Source organism: Berghia stephanieae, chromosome 4, assembly GCF_034508935.2.
Source record: "Berghia stephanieae isolate SIO BIC M18660-M18661 chromosome 4, UCSD_Bste_1.3, whole genome shotgun sequence".
Classification (NCBI taxonomy): Eukaryota; Metazoa; Mollusca; class Gastropoda; order Nudibranchia; family Aeolidiidae; genus Berghia; species Berghia stephanieae.
Window position 1 is genome coordinate 15,277,610 of NC_088363.1, and position 22,436 is coordinate 15,300,045.

At 33.1% G+C, this 22,436-nt stretch overlaps 1 protein-coding gene across 2 annotated transcripts in view; it reads right to left on the reverse strand.

Moving 5' to 3' along the window:
• Window positions 1-2,661: 2,661 nt before the first annotated feature.
• LOC144970086 (uncharacterized) overlaps window positions 2,662-22,436 on the reverse strand; it is a 56,491-nt gene continuing 36,716 nt past the window's right edge. For both annotated transcript variants that reach the window (XM_078909304.1, XM_078909303.1), the window contains 11 exons: window positions 22,037-22,154; window positions 20,794-20,938; window positions 20,251-20,341; window positions 17,530-17,700; window positions 16,347-16,560; window positions 14,355-14,499; window positions 13,261-13,506; window positions 11,882-12,013; window positions 10,815-10,950; window positions 7,976-8,086; window positions 2,662-6,950 (listed from right to left, as the gene is read on the reverse strand). In XM_078909304.1, the coding sequence (XP_078765430.1) occupies window positions 6,786-6,950; window positions 7,976-8,086; window positions 10,815-10,950; window positions 11,882-12,013; window positions 13,261-13,506; window positions 14,355-14,499; window positions 16,347-16,560; window positions 17,530-17,700; window positions 20,251-20,341; window positions 20,794-20,938; window positions 22,037-22,154 (1,674 nt within the window). In that variant the 3' untranslated portion in view covers window positions 2,662-6,785. The remainder of the gene's footprint in view (window positions 6,951-7,975; window positions 8,087-10,814; window positions 10,951-11,881; window positions 12,014-13,260; window positions 13,507-14,354; window positions 14,500-16,346; window positions 16,561-17,529; window positions 17,701-20,250; window positions 20,342-20,793; window positions 20,939-22,036; window positions 22,155-22,436) is intronic.

Consider the following 22,436-nt stretch of genomic DNA (forward strand, 5'->3'; position numbering starts at 1 on the left):
TTGAAGACATTTTTGGTTATACATTCCTAATTCTTGGAGTTTTCATGAAAATGTATAAATATCGCCATTAATTTTTTATTTATTCATAATGATTCAACATTTACTAGGGCTCATTTCCTTTTTAATCCTTATATTCTTTCAATTCACTAAAAAAAACTTTTCAGAACTGTTTGTATTGAATGCTTGATAAGTAGGCAAACGTGGATAAATTAATTTTTAATTGATGATAAATAGAATTGAGAGATTAATCTTCTTCGTGACATCATATTATTTTGTGTTTGTTAGGAACGGGTCTTTTGCTGGGAATGTGACAGTCAGATGGATGTAACCTTTATTGAGAGATTATATATTTGTTGTCAGTCATTCGTCTATCCAGATGGAGCTCCTTGGCTTACATTGGCCACATTCTCCCCTAGCCTACGATATCTCCTGTCTGCGTCTGTGTGGTTTTCTATCTTTACTCAGGAATGAGACTCTTTGATTTTAACTTAGTCCCTGGCTGGGATGTCCTATGGAAAGTGGAAATAGTCACAGACCTCTTTTGTTTCGGAGAGGATGGGGAGTTAATTTGTTTCCTTGTAAATAGTGTCCTTTATTTATAATTTATATAGGTTATTGTTTCTTGAAATGTTGGGACACTTTGGAATAATAAGTATGCCTGAGGTCCAATCGGACTAAAAGTTATTCTCGAACTTGGTTTTTTGGATCTACCTCTATTTAACCTAGTCCCATATAAAAACTTTTTCTTTAGTGCTTGTAAGGGCCGCCAAAACGGATTGAAAATCTGTAAACTTAGACTGTCCCGTCATTAGCCTTTTTAGCACGAAAGCATGAAAGTTCTGTTTAGGCTTTTAAAAATGAACAGACAAAATACGCAATTATTAGTTATCAGTGTCCAAATTTTCAATTTTCTTGTGACCATTTAGTGTAACATCTCTAAAACAAAGTTAATGAGAGTGACAAAGCAAAAACTGCTAGTTGATAATTGTGAGCTAAAATCACAGAAAGACTTTCTAAAAACTCGGGTGTTAGATATTAACAAAAAAAAAGCAGTAGAGTTAGGTTAATTTTCCTGGCTTTGTTATTTAGTATTGAAACAAGAACCAAAATTCTGGTGGTGTTGTAGCTGTTGCTGAGTATAATATAATCTTCGCTTCACACCCATTAAAGAAAAATGAGCGTAAAAAAATAATTAAAAAATAACATTCTCATATAATTTAAATCAATAATAATTTATACTGATTTTTCATTTCCTTGACTTTTGAAGTTTGCTTGTTACGGTTCTTGCTATTGAAATTGTTGTACCATAATAAATTTATTCTAAAACATGATTGTGATGTATATATTTTTTTTATCAAAACAAAAAGGTCTTGATTTTTCTAAGCTTCGTGTTTTTAAACTTGTTCTTTTAAGCACAACAAATACAGGGACATTCAAAGACATGATTTACCAACATTCATTAATAAATACTAACGTGAAGTTGAATGTAAGCTTCAATTTAATTACAAAAACAGATCAAATGAACGTTTCGGATTTCCCCTTTATCAACAAAACAGGATGATTGAAACACCACAGATGAACGAGATGATGTGGTAGTGGCGTAGTTAAGACGAATAAACAAAACATTGGTTGGCAGGAAATATTATGCTCCTTTTTGTAATTAAATTGAAGCTTACATTCAACATCACGTTATTATTTATTTCTTCGAGCTTCGAGCAGCAACATTTACACAACATTCATTAATACAACTTTTGTCATCCCCAACTCATGGCAGGGGTAATACTATTGACTGGGTTGTTGTTAAAGAATCCAATGAAGAATTCAACACCACCACCATTTCTGACGTCACTTATACAGATAAAAAATCAATAGAAATCAGTATCGACAATTTTAAAAAAAAATGTTATGAATGAAAAAGTAACATAAAGAGATTTGAGAAAAGTTGATGTAACTGAATTTAGAATTATAAGGACTTGGAAGGTGATCTCCGTGGTCTTTTTAACAACATAGCTGACGTCACAGTAGACAATTGGAATGTGTGTATCCACAATCCTCTGGATAAACATGCACCTTCAAATCCCCAGAGAAATATTTTGTTTTGCTCCCTTTACAAAGGGTGTTGGCCAAGCCGAGAGAAGTGCATAAGAAAATTGGAACATTTATGAATGAAGACCCATCGACAGGATCACTGGAACATTTCAGATCATCCATTATCAAATGGAAAAAGACAACGATAATGATAGACCCATTATAATGATGAGTTTAAAAATACTACAAACTCTTTAAAACAGCTGCTCTCAACATGTAATGAAATACTAGGAAAATCAACACAATCACCCATCCCTTCTTTGCAGAACAATGATACCAAAAAGAGAAAAAATTAATAGCCGCATAGAAAGGTTTGGGTGTATTCGTGTGCAATTATTTCATTTTTCCATGCATCTTTCCAAAAAAAAAATTTCATTTTTATTAAATTTTGCACAACTTTCAAAATATTATTGCTAACCATTTATTATTTTCTTGATACAGGCAATTATTCATTATTTATATAGTTACAGGTCCTTTTTCGACAAAATGCTATATTTTCTAAAATCTCACAAGTTGTGAAAAATAAATAAGTACAGAGAGATGTTTGCACAGGAAAAAAAAAACGACGAAGAATTTCCAAGTTTGTATAAATAATATTTTTTATTCCAATGATAAAATGTATAAATAAATAATATGCGGGGGCAAATATTATCACAGTTATAAAAAATGCTCATAATTTATACAAAATGATCACAGTTATGCTTTACAACTGCTTTTTTTATAAAGAATTAAGGATACTTAATGATGTAATGAACTGGAAAACAAAGGCATTTTATCCTTATTGCTTCTCTAATTCAATAAATATGTTTTTGGTGTTAAGTGTATATTGATACATCAACGAGATAAAAATAATATGTACATCGGTAACCGCTTCAACATCTTTACCTAAAAAGTCTGTCTAAAAAAATATATAAATAAATATATGAAATTTAAAAGGAAAAACAAATAAAAAATAACCCTCCCCTCCCTCTTCTACTGATCAGAGAGGATATTGGTAACTTAATTTCCCTAGTCCTCTAATCTCATTGAAATTTGAATGTCATCTAATCATTAAAATAAATACGAATGATTCAGTAGGGAAGAGAGGCAGCTAACACTTGGGGAAATAATGTAATCCTAAAGGCGTCCCTTAGTTGTGAGGTTTTTATTTTCTTTCTCAAGCTATACAAAAATATCCTCTTCTTGGAATTGTGCACTGTGACAGAACACTATAACTATAATTATAATACTAATAACTAAAATAATAGAGCATTTATACAGCGCAATATTCACTTAATGTGCTCAAAGCGCTTTACCAGGGGTCCCAGGCAACAGCAACACGTAATATTATGTTGTATGACGAGACACAATGCCTGTTAGGCGATATTACCATTTTTTCCAGAGACAACCAAACCTCTTAATGGCCAAGTACTGATTTTACACCTGAGTATGGTATGAGTAAAGCGCCTTTTCCAAGGACTCAACTATGCGCTGCTCCCTCAGAGTAGTTCTCAAATCCATGAGTGAACCAAACCAAAGGTGAGAGTTATACCACAAGACCATATAGCCACACAAAGGATTCAAGTTCTCAAGCAAAACAAACCATTATTCTTGATACATGATACTATTTAATTCCCTAGAGAATGCAAAACCAACCCTGCATGAAGAATCGTAAAACCAGTTGCCTGCACCTGACATCGGGTGATATCAATCATCTACAAGATTTTGTGTGAATAAGATTGCATCATTAAAAAAACCAACACGTTTTTTTTTGTTTGTTTGTTTGTTGCTTTAGGTCTCTTCCAACACAATTGAGGTTATATGAGAGACCGCTGAAACAAAAAAACAAGCAATCTAACAAAAATAGTACAAATGTAAATCAAAATCATAACCTAAAGATATCATAAGCTAAATTATAACTAACCAAGAACAAACAGGCAGAAGATTTACAGAAAAAAAAAATATCCCCTGTCAAAAATACAATCACAAACCAAAGAAGCAGGATAGGCTAGTAAAGAGAAGAAGAAACGACATCACTATCGGATCGTACACCCATGTGAACATCATAGGTATATGATTCAAGGGTGATGCTCCCATCCAACCACCCGCAAAACCAACACGTTTATGTATCACTAGAATGTGTGCATCGTAAGCCTTAACATCAACAGTGATCAACATACTAAAACTTCAACAAATTATGGGCAGTAATCGTGTTATATTAATATAGTCAAAAAGTTCATTTAAAGAAACATAGAACTTGCCATTAATATAACAAACCAACAATTATTTATTTAACAAATTTTTTTTTTGCTATAAATTCAAATTTTGGCATCTAAATCTAAACCACCCAGGCATAATTCCATTTAGATGTGCTTATGAAAAATTTGTTGTAAAATGCTTTTACAATGGTGGCACTTTATAGGTATTTGGCTTGCATAAAAGTAACATAAAGAACATCGAAAAAAAAAAAAAGAAATGGCGATTGGGAAGAAAGAAAATGATGATATTGGCAGGAAAAGCTAAATATATACAATATGAAAGTGAAATGTTGATGGTGTTGAGCATTTCTCTATGAATATCATGATGAGAATTAAGATGTTATTAAAAATGATGAAATTCTGAAAAGGTGGACATTGCAAAACAAAGCAGAAAAAAAAAGCACAAGACAAATCCATCCCCGAGGCAGACTGATGTATTTGTCTTGTGTTTTTCTATGTGCTTTGACACTGTTTCATACACACTTTGTCAGATTTCTATCATGCATCACTGCCTGTTCCGAGTTCCCGAATTTGTCACTATAAAATAAAATTCCCTTTATTAATCCCATAGGGGAAATTTGTCTCTAGGGTTTATCCCAAGGGAAGACTGGAATAACCCAGACGTCAGCCACAGTGGAGTGCCACAAATTGAGCTAGAGCGAGGTGACATGCCCAGGGCCACTCAGCGCAGTGGCGGGTGATCGAACTCGGTACCTTTTGGGTACATAGCAAAGACCGTACTGCTGAGCCACGCTGCCCCTGGATAAATAATGGATCATCTAACCAGGATGATGACAAAAAAATTCCTACTTTGTAAAAGTGTCTCACTGACGCAACGCCATTTTATGACAGAATGAACTAGACGATGACAATTTGAATACAATTATAGCCACCATGAAACATGGGGTTAGTTTCTTTTAATGGTGATGGAAAATAAATACAATTTCTTACATATAAGAAACTCAATAAGTTAATTTTAAAAAACATCAATGTAATTCTAACTTCACTTTTCAGAGCTCGATTCATCCGAACCATTTTGAGATGGTGGGTCAGATATATTCAATCAGATAACAAACATGGTGATAATAGGGAAAATCTAGCAGCTATGATATGATTTTGCCAAGTACGTATTTCCCATTTTGGTTTTTGTATTTTATTTTGATGTACAATAAAACTTGATTATACGGCCATGGTTAAAACCCATGAGCTTTAAGGGAAATAACTGGCAGGACGAAAATGAATGGTTTTATGATTATTTTGATATTGTCCATGTGCATCATTGTGTGCCAATAAACGGATTTGGTTGTTTGCAACAAAACAAAACAAGAAAAAAAGGGCGGGGGGAAGGGGGGTATAATGAGGTTTTATTGTAGAATTTCATTCAAACCACAACTAGCGTGGTTTGAATTCATTTGATTTATCTCTGGAACTTTACAAGGAAGCTTTTGGAATAATGTCAATGGTTTCCTTATTTTGGCACATGGATAGGCATTGTATATAACATTAATCAGTAACCTGCTGTACTCTGGAAAGACATGTATTTAAAAATTTCGCCAGAAAACTCCTTCAAATATTGATCGATTTAAATGATCCTCACCTTGGACTGAAGCTCTCAAACCTGGGACCTCACAAAGTCTTCATTTAAGTTCCAGGTTTAAGAATTTTTGCCAAGATGAGTGATGTAGATTAGGAATAATTACAATAAACTTGATCTTTGAATTATAAAGAACAACTTTAATTTAAATAAAACATTTTGCTTCCTCAAGCCTTCGATTACATAACATTCCGTTATCTTCATTCTCTCTTACTATCTGACGACTCTCACTCTCTCTCTCACCAATTAAAGACTCTATAGTCACACACCGTAAACTCACTCATTCAACCCCAGTCCACACAACGGTGACCATAAAAGGGAACAGTTTACACAACAATGAGGGTTATTTAACCCTCTCCTTACCACCCATAGGAAAATCGTCACATTCGTTACGATGCAAGACAATATTCTCATTCTGATTTCTCTTGTACATCTTAAAATGTAAAGAAATGCTTTGATTACAGCTATAGATACTAAACATTGTGTTGTAGAGCTTACTTGTTACTTTTTTGTTTGAGTAAGAAAAGTCTATTCTTGTGTTGGTTTGGCGTGAATTTTCAGGGAAAATTCTAATAATAGCTGGTAAGGAGAGAGTTAAATCGATTGATATATGGACAAGTTTTTTGGCCAAATTTTTAAATACCCGTCTTTCAAGAGCACGACAGTTAACTGGACTTCTTGGCAGTTTGTCTGCTGAACAGTCAAGGTAAGGCGAGCTTAGTAAGGGGGGTGACTCTTGGAAGTAGCTGACATTTCTTTGATATGAAGGTCTTTCTTTTGCTTTCAAATAAATTAATGTGAAGAGAAGTGACACATTATCTAGGATAGAGTATCAGGTAATCAGTTTAAGAGAATATTCACTTTGGTTACATTTGTCTATTTGATGATGAGGCAGAATAAAATCCTCTTCCTCTTGGCACAGGTAGTTGGGAGGTAGAGGAAGAGACCCGTCTTTCAGTCCTTGGTGTCATAGTTTGGTAAAAGGTCATTTCTAAGCTGGGCTTGCACAATTTACGCCAAGATTTAAATGCCTGAAATATTAAAAGAAAACAAAATGTCAATTTTTTTTCCATTCACTGATATTAATTTTGAGGAAAAATATGATTGATCTTCCATTCTTAGAACAGGGTGATATTGATATAAAAATTGAATACTATTCAAAATTGTGAACTTGGACATTGACTGACGTGTGTTTGTTTGTAAAAATGATTCCAGATGCAATTTCAAATGGGAGAATTAACTCTCATGTGAATTGGGGAATTCATACACTACTGATAATAGCTCTGAACTATTAACTCACTCAACCCTAACACTGACAATACCCGTAGTTTACCTGAGTTACTTTTACCCATGCTTATTTATTACATTTTTCTGAGACAAATTACAGGTGTAGTATCCAAGTTAATGTTTTTAGTTTTTACATGTTAATGATAGTTGAATAAAACTATCGATATGCATGCTCATTTTTAATACATTTTTTTCCAATTTTGAAAAACAGCAAAAGTCTCTTGGATTGAGTAGGTCAAAGCTCTAGACATGTACATGTCAAACCACTCTCATCTACACAAAGATGAGTTGACCTTCAAATTGACGCCGTGACAGTAATGAAGTGGATTGGATTGGATTCTGAAATTGTGCCAAGTGGAGGAAAACAGATTTTTCTAAGACTCTTAGTCATAGACAGTTCACAGATATAAATGTATTCATTGGTTGAAAATTTACAACCATTCTTTTACCTCTATTTAGTCAATCTACGTAACTTACAGAAACCATGACAAATGACAAGGAATTATTTTCCTTTTTTTTTTTACTGTATACCAATTGTTTCATTATATATCACATCAAATAGATTTTAAAATTGTAACAACAATGTCCAAAAAGAAACTAGTAATACTGAAATAATTAAACCAAAATCTTTTAAAATTTCATTACTCCCCTTTATTAAAAGATAATTATTCTATATTGAACGCTTCTTTCAACCTTTAATGAAATAATACATTTTGTTTTCTCTACCCCGTCTTTCATCCAAATATGTTTTGCTAAAATAAACTTTAACCTGTGACATGAGGTGTCTGCTGTTATCTCTCTCTATTTTTCTTGCTGACTGTCTTTGTGCAAACTCTCGTCTCCATCGTCGCCATGTCCTCCAGCATACCATATCCCACTCCTGGAAAATACAACACAAGCTTATTATCCAAACTGTGACATATTTTTAGTCAGGACTTGCTGGATTCTAGCATGCTCTTGGGAGAACCGAAAAAAATAGTGTCCTAAATCCAAGCATGCCAAAATTCGATGCTCATAGGTAACCAATACATTCGGTCATCCAGCTACAGTGTGTCATATTGCAGTGCATGCTGGAATTCAGTGTGCTAGAATAAGGCAAGTATTGTATTTTTAATAAGTGTTCTAAATAAAATTGATTTATCTCTAAAAATATTCAATTTTTACCAAGATGGTAAATTCATTGAAGAAGGAGGAAGCGGTTGAGGAGAATGGGGCGGACAAAGAGGAAGAGTAGGAGGAGGAAGAAGAAGAAGAGAGGAGGACGTAAAAGAAGAGGAAGATGATGATGATGATGATGAAGACAAATAAGAGGAAGATAATGAATAATAATAATAATAATAGTAATAATAATAATAATAATAATAATAATAATAATATAATAATAATAATAATAATAATAATAATAATAAGATGAAGAAGAAGAAGTGGAATATGTTTTGCAACCTGAGATCATAACACAAATAATCTGTATTATACTTACAATGAAAGCCGTATAGACTAACTGATGTACAGATATGAAAACACAAGAGAATATCAAAGTTTAACATGTCAGAAGTTTTGAAAAAGACAGTCTGCTACTCAATTTATTTCCAAGAAACATTTTACTAAATGTTATATTTACTTAGTAAATCAGCATTTATTAACCCTTTAAGATTCAACCCGACAAAAACCGACAACGGCATAATATTCATGGGCGGGGTAGTCAAGACTGGCGTCAGTAAGTAAAATCCAATCGTTGTGAAGGAAATGACAGGCCCTGTCACTGCCGCAGGGTGTTTTCAGCTTTGATTTTTATAAATTTGCCGACAGAAAAGAAAATACGTTTCAGAAATTGCGATTTTAATCCTATTTTATTTGCGGGTGAAAATCATTGACATTGCACTTTGTTTGGTAAAAATCTGTAAAAAATTACGACTTTGGTGATGAAAAATGACTTTGAAGACAATTATTGTAAACTTTAAAAAATATTATGAATAATTTATAACTCCCTTATTTGTGGGTCGATTTTGTCATTCGAGGTATCAATTTTATTGTAATAAAGAGATAGGAACTTCAGAGTTATTTTTTCTGATGCAAAATTATTACTTTGTAATTTTAGCACCAAGAAAAGTGGTCGGTAAATAAATTTGTTACACCTCTTTGATAGACCGCCGGTGTCCGTTCGTGTAGAATTGTGAATAAAGCGTCTCAAAGTCTTCGACCAATCACAGGCTATCTCTCCAGCTGGCCGAAACAAAGACGCTTCTCCCCGTCGATGTATTATGCTATTGTTATGCAAGGAATATAACACCTTATTGAGTAGGCCTAAAAGCTAAAATCTAAAAGTAAAAAATATAATTCTGAGGAATTTGAAAGTCACATTGCTGAAATCAGCTTGAAAAAAGAAGAACATTGGTCTTTGTTTCATAAAAATCGGTTGAAAACCAACAGTTTTACGAAAAAATTTGATTTAAAAAATTGCTTTTGTTTATTTTAGCTTTTTTAAGCAACTTTTTTATTTATCGGCCGATTTTCTTGATTTTTATATCATTCTTTATATCTCAAAGAGACGAGATCAGTGATATACTTTGTTTCAAATGTAAGTAGAACATAATTTGGCTTTTTTACTTATCGACCATGCTTGGATAATTTATTCAACAACGTGGCGATGTGACGCAACTATTCCATGGCTGTCTTCCACTGTCTCAACAATGATTCAATTCATTGTTGACGGCTGTTGACACGTGAGCTGCCAGAACGACCAATCGTTGAAGGGTCAAGATGCTCAGTAGCCAATCGTTCTTCGGTCAAAAAACTTAAGAACTCATGAGAACAAAAGTTTGAAATTTGGTGATGGACGGACCTATGAAATCGTTTCTGGGCGGAGTTTAGCCATGAGTGAACATAGAAAACGAAAATGCGACTACAGATATCAAAGAGTAGGCTTATATCATTAAAGGATGTCTACATGATTGACATGGCCTTATAGGGAACTCATTATCTACTCCCCCAAAAAGAATCTGAACACGAGAGGGTTAATATGAAATAAAGTAAATGTGACCCACCATCTCAAAGGAGTATTATGTCAAGACAAAACTAGGAGTTGGAAATTGAGTTGATAGCCACAAATGTGAATCTTTGGGGAAATCTTCGTAATGGGAGAGACTACAAACAGTTTACTGTTACAATGTAAAATTCTCAAGTTAGTATTCCTTATTGTTTTCGTTTTAAGTTGCGCAGCTATGTGGTCAACTGGTATGACTCTCGCCTTCAAATTGGAAGGTCCCGGGTTTGAAATCCGCTCTGAGATGGAGCGACCCATATAGTTGAGTCCTTGTAAAAGTCTCTTTACTCACCAAATTGTGGTGAAAATTATGTACCTGGCTGTTTGCGTTGTCTCTGTCGGATAAATTGTAACATCGTCTAATAAGTGTCAGGTCTTGTCTTATATGTTGAGTGTTGCTGTTGGCTTGGGACCCCTTGTAAATCGCTTTGAGCACGTTTAGTGGATATTGTACTATATAAATGCTCTAGGGTTTTTTTTGTGTTTTAAAAAGTTAGTTTTATGTGTCCGATGCATTCCAATATAATACAGTTTTGAGACAGTGGGTCACAAATTTGGTTCTCACCATTTCCATTGCTGATATTTGCAAATCAACTCGTGTCTTCCACAACAGAGCATATTTATCACACAGTCTCTGTTTCCTCTTGGCAGCCACCTTAGAGACCAACACCAACTCCTTGAATGCAGCGACGGCTCTTTTACTGTACAAGAGACAGTGAAGAAAGGAGACAGTATGTTATCTTTGGTGATAATAATACAAATGGTACACTAATAATTAATATTTATGGACATAGTCTAAACACCAGGTAAAAGGGATGTTATTTAGTCAAGGTACAAAAATGAATATAAGAGCTTCAAAAAAAAAAAGGACAAAATACTAAACATAGAATGTTTCAAGCTCAAAACTCTTCATCAGCCAATGTCAATAACTGTTTGTTATTTACTGAAGAAGGCTTTTGAGACCAAAACGTTAAAAAAAAAAGTGTTTTGTTTGTTCATTTTTGTCTTAGGTTCACTTTGTCTTGAGTTTCTATAATCATGTAAAGTGCTCAATATGTGGGCATTTTACTAATCCGTTCACCAACATACTTAAATACTAACCGCAATATTAAACTATTGGACAATTATCATGAAATACGGAAGTGTTTAATATTCATTTAACGCTTGTCAATTTAAAAAAAAATCTTTGTGCAATGATCATCATAATACATATATAGATGCCCCCCCCCCCCCCCCCCCCCAAATTTATTTTTTTAAAACATTGATATTTCATGTTGAAAACATTAAATGAATAATGAGATAGAATCGCATAAGTAAAAATATGACTTCTTAACCCTCTCCTTACCAGTCATTTTCAGGATTTTCCCCAAAACTTCACACCCAACTAACACAAAAAAATATTGTTTACCCCTCAAACCCAATAGCAGTAACATTCTTGCCATATATAATTTATTTAACAAAACATGCTCTACAACATTCAGTTCATTTTTAAAAAATGTTATGATGTACAAAAGAAATTCAAATAAGAAAAATGTTGGTTCTATCGTAACGAATGTGACGATTTTCCTATAGTTGGTAAGGAGAGGGTTAAACAACAAATTCTAATTATAAAAGTCACACAGCACTACAAACCAGATCAACAGATGACTAAAGTGAACAGCCTTCAGTTGATCAGCCATTTCTTTCTCTCTTTCTGTCCTGCGTTTGTGTACAAAGCGACGCCACTGTCGGACAACACGAACAACCAGGATCCCTCCATAGCACCTACAATACAGGAAGTATTGGAATAATAATGTTTTCTAGAAAGACACATAAGATTATATTGCATTGACATGATTCAATGTTTTGTTATGATCAATATAACGACATTGAGTGAATCAATTATTCATTTTATTTTGCACAAAATAATAATAATAATAATAATAATAATAATAATAATAATAATAATAATAATAATAATAATAATAATAATAATAATAAACTTTATTCATCAATAAGGATATTGTTTTACAAAAATAAATTACAAAAAATGAATTTTAAAAAAAAGAAAACTTTATAAAAATATCATATGTACATAATTTTATAAAGCAATATAGTGAATGAAATAAAAATATAAATAATGGTAGTAAAAGTTCATCTTAAACAGTAATATTAATACAATAAATATATTATATATGTTGTATATAATGCAAGATTGAAGGATAGAAAATGTACAATATTTCATATTCACAAGAAATTTAACGAGACGGAAAAGCAGATGTGACAGCATATCTAATAGAGCGATACCAAAGTAAATGGTAAACATTACTGCATTTTTAAAGATAGAAAGACAACCAGATTCTAATATCATTTCCTGCACATCTGCTGTGGCATAATGTTGTGAATGAAAGTTATTGTATTCAAGTATCGTAACTTGTATCGTCCATCTGATGTAGTATCGTTCACAACTAGCGTCTGTTCTAGTTACTACCTTGTTGAGAGTCATTCTGTATCCAACTGTCATCCTGTACACATGTATCTTATGTTGTGTTGTTTTATAAAGGTTCTTTACTGTAACAAGTTGGTTTTCTGATTCTTGGAGTAATACGTCTTATCAATTAATGATCTAAGAACACAACATATAACACAACTTAGTATGATAATGTTTAGCTGATTCCAAGACCTATATTTGTCTATTTTGTTGGCTAAATTCAAGCCTGGTTTCCTCCAACTGCTCAGAGCATGCAAAAAATTTTGTGGAAACCTTTTGCAAATAATAACAAGGAAAAAAAAAATTGGCCTTTTGAATCAGTTTGAGGAAACCATATTAAAGTGTAATTGATATTCAAATACTCATTTTCAAAACTTCTTTATCTAAAGTTATCTCAATTTATCAGTCGAAAAATGTTTTTAATCCAGTTTTAGCAACAATTCCTCCCCCCCCCCCCCCCCCCCAAAAAAAAAAACAACAACAACAACAAAAAAAAGAAAAACAACACAAAGACAAACAAAAAAGAAAGAGAAAGACTTACCGAGCAGCAATAATGTTGTCCAACCTCTGTCTCCACAAGACCACAACAGCCGTGAGAGTGGCTCGCACTCTGTCTTGTACAATCTTATCAGCCACCTCTTGTAAATGGTTGCAATATTCCGTCCGCCATCTTAATTTGGTGAAGGCATCCGCAAGAATCCTAGTGTTAACTCGATGAGTAAAGTGGTCCTGCAGCTGTGTCAGATAACGTTTATTTCTGGCATATTGGTGCCAAGATCTCATTATTCTGAAACAAATGACAGAATCAGCCACTATAGATAATAACTAGAACAATAATAATAATAATAATAATAATAATAATAATAATAATAATAATAATAGTAATAATAATAATAATAATAATAATAATAATAATAATAATAATAATAATAATAATAATAATATTAATAATAATAATAATAATAATAATAATAATAATAATAATAATAATAATAATAATAATAATAATAATAATAATAATAATAATATATAATAATAATAAAAGTAATAATAATGATAATGATGGTGATGACAACAACGACGATGATTATTATGATGATGATGATGATGATGATAAGATGATAATGACATATAATATAATAATAATAATAATATAATAATAAATAATAATAATAATAATAATAATAATAATAATAATAATAATAATCATAATAATAATAATAATATTAATAATAATAAAAGTGATAATAATGATAATGATGGTGATGACAACAACGACGACGATTATTATGATGATGATGATGACAATGATAATGACAATAATAATAATAATAATAATAATAATAATAATAATAATAATAATAATAATAATAATAATAATAATAATAATAATGATAATGATGGTGATGACAACAACGACGACGATTATTATGATGATGATGATGATAATGATAATGACAATAATAATAATAATAATAATAATAATAATAATAATAATAATAATAATAATAATAATAATAATAATAATACAAAAACAATGCAAATTTTAGCAAAGGAATAGAGACACTCATCCCTGGCTACTTTATTAACCGACAAAGCATTTTAAATGAAGTAAGTAACTGAAATTTAACATACTTGATCTGAAGACGTGTTTCAGCATTGTATCTTACAGACATCTTGACTTTTGTGATGGCAACCCAGAATTGGAAATAGACATGAAGACTTCTCTCTTGTAATGCTTTGGTTAGAGCTAGACCTCTTGTTCTTCTGTCTCGGCTTTCTGTTTTTAATTAGAATATAAACTTAAATGAACATCCCAAGAAGTCAAATGAAATTTAACCAAATTTTAAAAATCAAATTTCATGATTTTTAAAAACTCATAAAAAGTACAGTGGATCCACATCTAACAACGCCACTACCACATTACCTCATTCCTCGGTTGTGTTTCATTAATCCTGTTTTGTTGATAAAGTGGAAACCCGAAACATCCATTTTATCTGTTTTCATAAATTAAATTCAAGCTTACATTCAATTTCACATTGTTATTTATTAGTGGAATCCACATGAAGACCACACTCTTAATGTCAACTTCTGTTTAAAATCAACATCTATTTTGTTGATCCCAAATTGTCTATTCTTTACCTAAGTGTGTTCCATTGATAATGGATAAAGTCAACCTTTCTTTTTTACGACGTCCAACCATTTAAGCAAAATTACAAAAGACACATCCCCTTCCTGCCCCCTATGTCAACACCCCAATGAAACAGTAACACACCACTTGCTTGAATGCCAACCTCTTTAAGACCTGAGATGTACATTCCTCCCACCAAATCCAAGCATCAGTAACACACTTTATAGTCACCTGGAACAACTACAAAAGACGTCTAACTTCTACGTCATGGCACAAGACCGAAGGGCTAGAGCTCAGGTGGTCCCTGGTTTGGATAAGTAAGTAAGTTTGGTCCAGCAATGTTGACCTTATCAAGGTTCCACAGTAACATTTTGTAAAAATAAAAATATTGCCTTGTGATTTCAAAGCAAACGAAAGAGATCGAATCTTGTAAAATAGTGCACTCAATAATTGTGATCAGTTATCAATTTTAGCCACTCCGAAGTTAAAACTTGTCTTGAGGTCTGCAGTGAAATTTCAAAATAAGCAGTAATAGTTGCTTGCAGTTACCTGAATAGAATTCTCTCCTTTCATAGGGCATCTTTTTGATTTCTAATCAATGACACGGAAGTTCGACATAAAATAACCAAATGTTGACTGAACAAGACCAATTTGTATATGAATCAAATGCTGTAAAAGTTGATCTAAAAATCACCTTCAATTGTTGGTCTCTTCCTTTTAAATTATAGATTGTACACCAACGCTAAACAAATGGTTCATTCCTTAAGTTACAAGGACTTTGTATGGTCTAAAATACTTACATGTTTAACATTCAAGAAGCACCTTCTTTTATTGTTTTACATAGTTTTTCAAATGGTGATACTATATTGGTAATGGCAATGCACTATTTTATTGACTTTATTTGAAGATATAATGTATAAGGCTTGATTCCTTTATTAACTCACTCAATCCTAGAGATTTTTGCTACTTTTAAAAATTGGATGTACATAGATAGTTTTATTCAGCTATAATTAACATGCAAAATCTAAAAACAATAGCTTTGATACTACGCCTATAATTTGTCTCATAAAAATGTAATAAATAGGCATGGGGTTAAAAGTAACACGGGTAAACCACAGATATAGTCGGTGTTAGGGTTGAGTGAGTTAATGGCATCAAGTGCCACTTTGAATAGTTTTTTTTTAAAAAGTAGTCATTCATGGGGCTGGAGTTTATTCCGTTTCTATAACGTGAAATGGACAAGCAATTGCTTGCTAGCCTTTGAATAAGATACTAGTATATGACAAAGTACTTTCCACCAGATCTAACAGACCCAGCTAACCAATTACTACTCTGTGGACAGTGGGGTCAGAAAAAGATCTTTACTTCACTGGGGATTAAGTTGTATCCCTCTGAGTGTGAAGCGAATGCTCTACTAACTGAGCTATCAGGTTCCCCCGCCCCCTTTGAATAAGAGAACAAAAAAAAATCAAAAATTTGAGGCAGGACAAACTCACCTTTGGTATAGACTCTCCATTCATATACGATGCTGTGCAATAGTTTTCCTTTGTAATCTCTTCCCATTTGTTTTCCTTTTAAGGTCAACACCCATGCTTGAAGGAAGACTTTAATCAGTTTGGTGTTCCTCCTCTTTTCCCAGTCCCCTAGTCGCTCGTGAAGAACTTGAATTGAAGCATATCGAAGCTGCCATATTTGGAGATACGCTGAGACCTGAGGATAATTTCACAAATGATGTAAATATTTATCATTATGGTATCATCATGACTATCTGAGACCAAATGAAAAGATTAACAATTGTTCGGTATTCATAGAATTCAAGCCATGAGAATGTTGTTTTAAAAGTCGTTCGAACAAAGAAGAAATTTTTTTTTTTTTAAATTGAGCTTTTATATAGCGCAATATCCACTAAAAAGTGCTCAAAGTGCTTTAAAAGGGGTCCCTGGTCAACAGCAACATTTAACATGTAGGTGAAGGATGGGACGTGCAACAAAGCTAGTCAAAATAACAAAATGGAATTTGAAATACTTCAAGAGAATATCACAACTAATTTTTTTTTCTCCTTTTATTAGAATCAAAGTTTGGTTAAATCAAATTAAATATAAAAATAAAAGAAAAGAAAAAATAAAGAACTTTGCAATCCGTGTGTCACTGAAACATCTGGAATTAACATTATCAAACTTCTCTGTAACAAAACATAAACATAAACATAGGTCCAGTCATTTTTCAAAGATTTTATTCTGGATGTTAAAAGTGACAAATTATGGAGCAGGCACTGGTATGAGATAGAGATCTGAAAAATTTGGTATCAAACAGTGTCAGACAAATAAAAAAAAAAACAAAAAAAAACAAACATCATATTGTTTTTCTTGTATTTTTTTCTTTCTTGTTTTGCCTGGCACTGTTTGGTACACAATTTTTCAGATCTTCATTCTGGATGTAAACTACGTGTGAATGTTTATTCTATAAACAATAACATATGTTTTTTGTTTTTGTTTTTAAGGGTTTTACGGCGCTTGCAACACATTAAGGTCATATCAGCACCAGTAAAAAGGAAGAAAATGGGATTGTAAAAAGTTCTAGAATTACAATTAAAGCACAAAAGAAAAGGTGAGACAAAGGGGAATTGGTTCAAATAGGGAACAGATGTAGATAATATAGATGGATCAACTAATTCCTCACCTTCCTGTACTGGAACATCTTCTCAATCTGTTTTCCTCTGCTGGTTTGACACTTCCTCCTCCAGACCTGACTGTAATGGACGGCTTTGCGCTCGGCTTCTTGTGTTCTTTCCTCTTGCATTATTCTTTGACGCACCATGGAGCCATGCCAGTGCTGGAATAATCTCTTCACCTGGAATAGATTTAAAATCCATATAAAGCTTAGTCTACTACTACTACTACTACGACGACGACTACTACTACGACAACGACAACTACTACTACTAATGATAATAATAATAATAATAATAATAATAATAATAATAATAATAATAATAATAATAATAATAATAATAATAATAATAATAATAATAATAATAATAAAGTTTATTTGCATAGCGCCCAATCCCGTTGACAAACAGCTATAGGCGCACAAAATTGTAAAACATCATAATAAACATTTTTGTACACACAGCCCTTTATACAAGCGCGCACATAAACATACCCGTACAACGACACACACATATGCACCAAAACGTGCATATGCATACAGAGACGAAAAATAGCTGTTAACATTAATTATTGAATAAGAATCATATCATTACCCCTAGCAATGTAACAATATCCATAATGAATTGAGTGAGATTACAGAAGGTTTGATTAAGAAAAATATATGGCCCCTTGTCTCAAAATGGTATTATGTCAGAATCATTGGGACCCAGAAGAGTGAATTTCAAAAAATGAAAATGATAAGAAATACGAATGTTTATTTTTTTGCGATGGAAGAAATGGTATTTATTCTCCACCATGGTGAAGAGAAATTTACCACAAGATTCATGTTTGTGGTTATACATTCAATTTCAAGTACATGATCCATCCCGACAACTATAGATAGTTCGAAGATGACGTCACTCAGGTCTTTTTTATTGTATTTTGCCATCTGCGTTTATGAGTAATGCTCACTAAACTGTCTTAATCTGAATATAAACGTTCATGGTTACACACAGTTTTGTGTGTTGGTCCGTTATACTTCCGGATGGCAATGTTATGAGCTTCTTAGCCAGGCGCATACTATCTATATCCATAAAGAATTGAGTAATATTAGAGAAGGTTTGATTAAGAAAAATATATGGCCCCTTGTCTCAAAATGGTATTATGTCAGAATCATTGGGACCCAGAAGAGTGAATTTCAAAAAATGAAAATGATAAGAAATACGAATGTTTATTTTTTTGCAATGTCAGAAATTGTATTTATTCTCCACCATGGTGAAGAGAAATTTACCACAAGATTCATGTTTGTGGTTATACATTCAATTTCAAGTACAAAATCCATCCTGACATCAAACTGCTTTGAGATGGTGGGACACATATGAGTTTCATCTAGTTCTTCATTTCATCATCATTGCTATCTTTATCTCCACATTGTAGTTTCCTGACGAGAGCGTGCTAGAATCCAGGTTATTGTCAATTACAATTTTATCATACCAAATGATCCATAAGTGTGGCTATGTGGTCTTGTGGTATGACACTCGCTTTCGGATCAGAAGGTCTCGGGTTCGAGCCTCGCTCGGCGAATAGTTGAGTCCTTGGAGAAGGCTTTTGACTCACATTCTCTCACCATACTCAGGTGTAAAATGAGTACCTGGCCGTTAACAGCGTTGTCTCTGTCCCAAAAATTTGTAATATTGCCTAACAGGCGTCATGTCACGTCCTACATGTTATGTGTTGCTGTTGGCCAGGAACCCCTTGTAAAGCGCTTTGAGCATGTTTAGTGGATATTGCTCTATATAAAAGCTCAAGTTTAAGTTACAAATGCAGAAAGTAATTCAGAAAAGTGAGTGGAGCAGGCACTTATGTTGGTAACAACAAGATATGAAGTGAATAGAAAAGTGCCAGAAGACAATAGAGAATAAAAATTTTTGTGTTCGTTGATAGCTCACACGGTAGAGCCACGCTCTCACCTGCCAGGCGGAGTTGTCGTACCAATAAGGTCGCAGGTTCAAACCCCACCACCGCCGCGAAAAATTTTTATTCTCTATTGTCTTCTGGCACTTTTCTATTCACTTCAAATGCAGAAAGTAGAGAGTGGTGTGGGCAGCCTGAAGCCTGGGATTGTGAAAATACTAACAATAGAGTGATAATGGAGAGGCTTAAGCCTCTATATTATCACTCTTTCATTAGTAAATGCAGAAAGTAAAGCAACCGTTTCATTTATCAAATGCATGTTATGATATTTGTAAAAGAATAGATAATCATTTCATTTTTCTTTTCATATGCATGTCATGCAAATTACATTTTCTTGTCAATTGTATGAAATTGATTATTACTTACGAAATGGCTCGCAAGCATTAAACAAAAAAATAATCAGTTAGCAAATAAAATGCAGAAGCAATCACTATCATTCACCACCATGCGGCTATGTGGTCTTGTGGTATGACACTCGGTTTCAGATCGGAAGGTTCTGGGTTCGCGCCTCGCTCGGTCCATAGTTGAGTCCTTGGAAAAGGCTCTTTACTCACATTCTCTCACCGTACTCAAGTGTAAAATGAGTACCTGGCAGTTAACAGCGTTGTCTCTGTCCGAAAAAATATATAATATCGCCTTACAGGCGTCATATCTTGCCCTAAATGTTGACTGTTGCTGTTTGACAGGGACCCCTTGTAAAGCGCTTTGAGCATGCTCAGTGGATATTGCGCTATATAAAAGCTCAATTTTTTTTTTTAAAAAGCTCAAAAAAACTAACCAGAAGTGTGTACGATCTGATCTGGAATTGAATTGTCATCTGTCTCTTTGTCTTTGCATCCTGAACATACTGGCACCATTCTCTGAACACACTGTGAAAATACCAAGGCAGTCAATTGAAATACTAATAATAGCAAAACTTGTGAACCATAATTGACACGGGAAAAGAAAAAGAAAAAAAAAACATAAATTATTAAAAGGATTCAGTGAGGTTAATTTAACCATTGCCATCTTTAGCTATTAAAACAGTGTTGAATTAAAAATTATTACGTGTTAAAGTAAAGTGTCAACAGCCTTATGGCTGAGGATATCATGCCCTATATGAGTCCATTATTATTATTATTATCATTATCATCATTAGTAGTAGTAGTAGTAGTAGTAGTAGTAGTAGTTAGTAGTAGTAGTAGTAGTAATAGTAGTAGTATTAGTGGTAGTAGTAGTAGTAGTAGTAGTAGTATCATATTATTATTATTATTATTATTATTATTATTATTATTATTATTATCATCAAATTATGAACTGTCACAGAGCAACTAAAACTCACTTGTGTAAGTGGAAGACTCGCTGTCGATTTTGAATGGACAAAGCATTAGATGTCAACATTTTCCAGGTATTGAAACACAATATCATCTTTGCTTGGGATCGATGGTTTTTAAAGGATATGTACAAGGTCCGACGTCGGTGAGACGCTGTGGTTTCAGAACAATTTGAAATAGATAAATGGCTTAAAATGACTTATCACAACATATATTATTTAAATTCTATTTTTCTCTTTGTTTCAAGGTAAATGAGAAACACAAAATTATAAATAAATAAAACTTGTCTAACATTGCAATAAAGAGAGTGACATACTATGCGGCTATGTGGTTTAGTGGTATGACACTCGTTTTTGGATAGGAAGGTCATGTGTTCGAGCCTCACGCTCGGCGCATAGTTGAGTCCTTGGAAAAGGCTCTTTACTCACATTTTCTCACCGTACTCAGGTGTAAAATGAGTACCTGCCCATTAACAGCGTTGTCTTTATCCGAAAAATTGTAATATCGCCTAACAGGCGGCATGTCCCGTCCTACATGTTAAATGTTGCTGTTGACCAGGGACACCATGTAAAGCGCTGTGAGAACATTTAGTGGATATTGCACTAGATAAAGCTCAATTTTAGAATTTTAAAATGCTGGTACCGAATGAAAAAGTTAAACAACAGTGGAATCCTGATTAAGCCAGCAACGCTGGAACAGAAAAATTGGTAGACTTTAAGCAAGATTGACTTTATCCATTATCACTGGAACACACTTAGATAAAGGACAGAAAATTTGAGACAATCGACAGTTGTTGACTTGAAGAGTAGACTATTGACTTTATGCAGATTCCAATGGATCTATTTTCATACCAGTTGACATATTTTTTTTTTCTGAGGGTAACAATTTTATTTGATGTCAGTCAATTGTGGAAGGAAGAAAAATAAAGAGGGGAAAGGGGATAATATTTTCTTAGGAGGATGTAAATACACCCTTCTTCTTGTTCTTTTTATTCTTCTCCTCCTCTCCTTCTTCTTGTTCTTTTTCTTCTCCTACTCCTTCTTCTTCTTCTTCTTTTTCTTCTTCTTCGCTTCCTCCTCCTCCTCCTCCTCCTCCTCCTCCTTCTTCTTCTTCTTGTTCCTCTTCTTCTTCAATTGACTTTGCCTAAGTTGAAATAATTGTCAATGCCCATTATCAAAGGCAGAGAAAAACCTTTAAAAATACGTTTAAAATAGCTGACTATTTAATTGGTATAGAGCTATCATTACACACCCTTTGCCCATTGGTGCCACACAATCAAGATGTGTGTTTGGTAGTTATTCCAAGCCTGCTGATACAACACCGCTGTCTGTCTACTTTGTCTGTACTTCTCACACCATTTCTTGAAAGCCTGTAGATATAATTATGTAAATGTTGCTGCTCGAAGTTCGAAGAAATAGATAATAATAATAAATTGATTGTAAGCTTCAATTTAATTACAAAAACAGATCAAATGAGTCATACCCGAAACGTTCATTTGATCTGTTTTTGTAATTAAATTGAAGCTTACAATCAATTTCACATTATTATGTAGATATCATATAAAACTTATTGCATCCTACTTTGCAAATGTTTTTTGTAATTTTTTTATGAAGAGCATTACATCATCAGATTATATATATTCTATCAATTA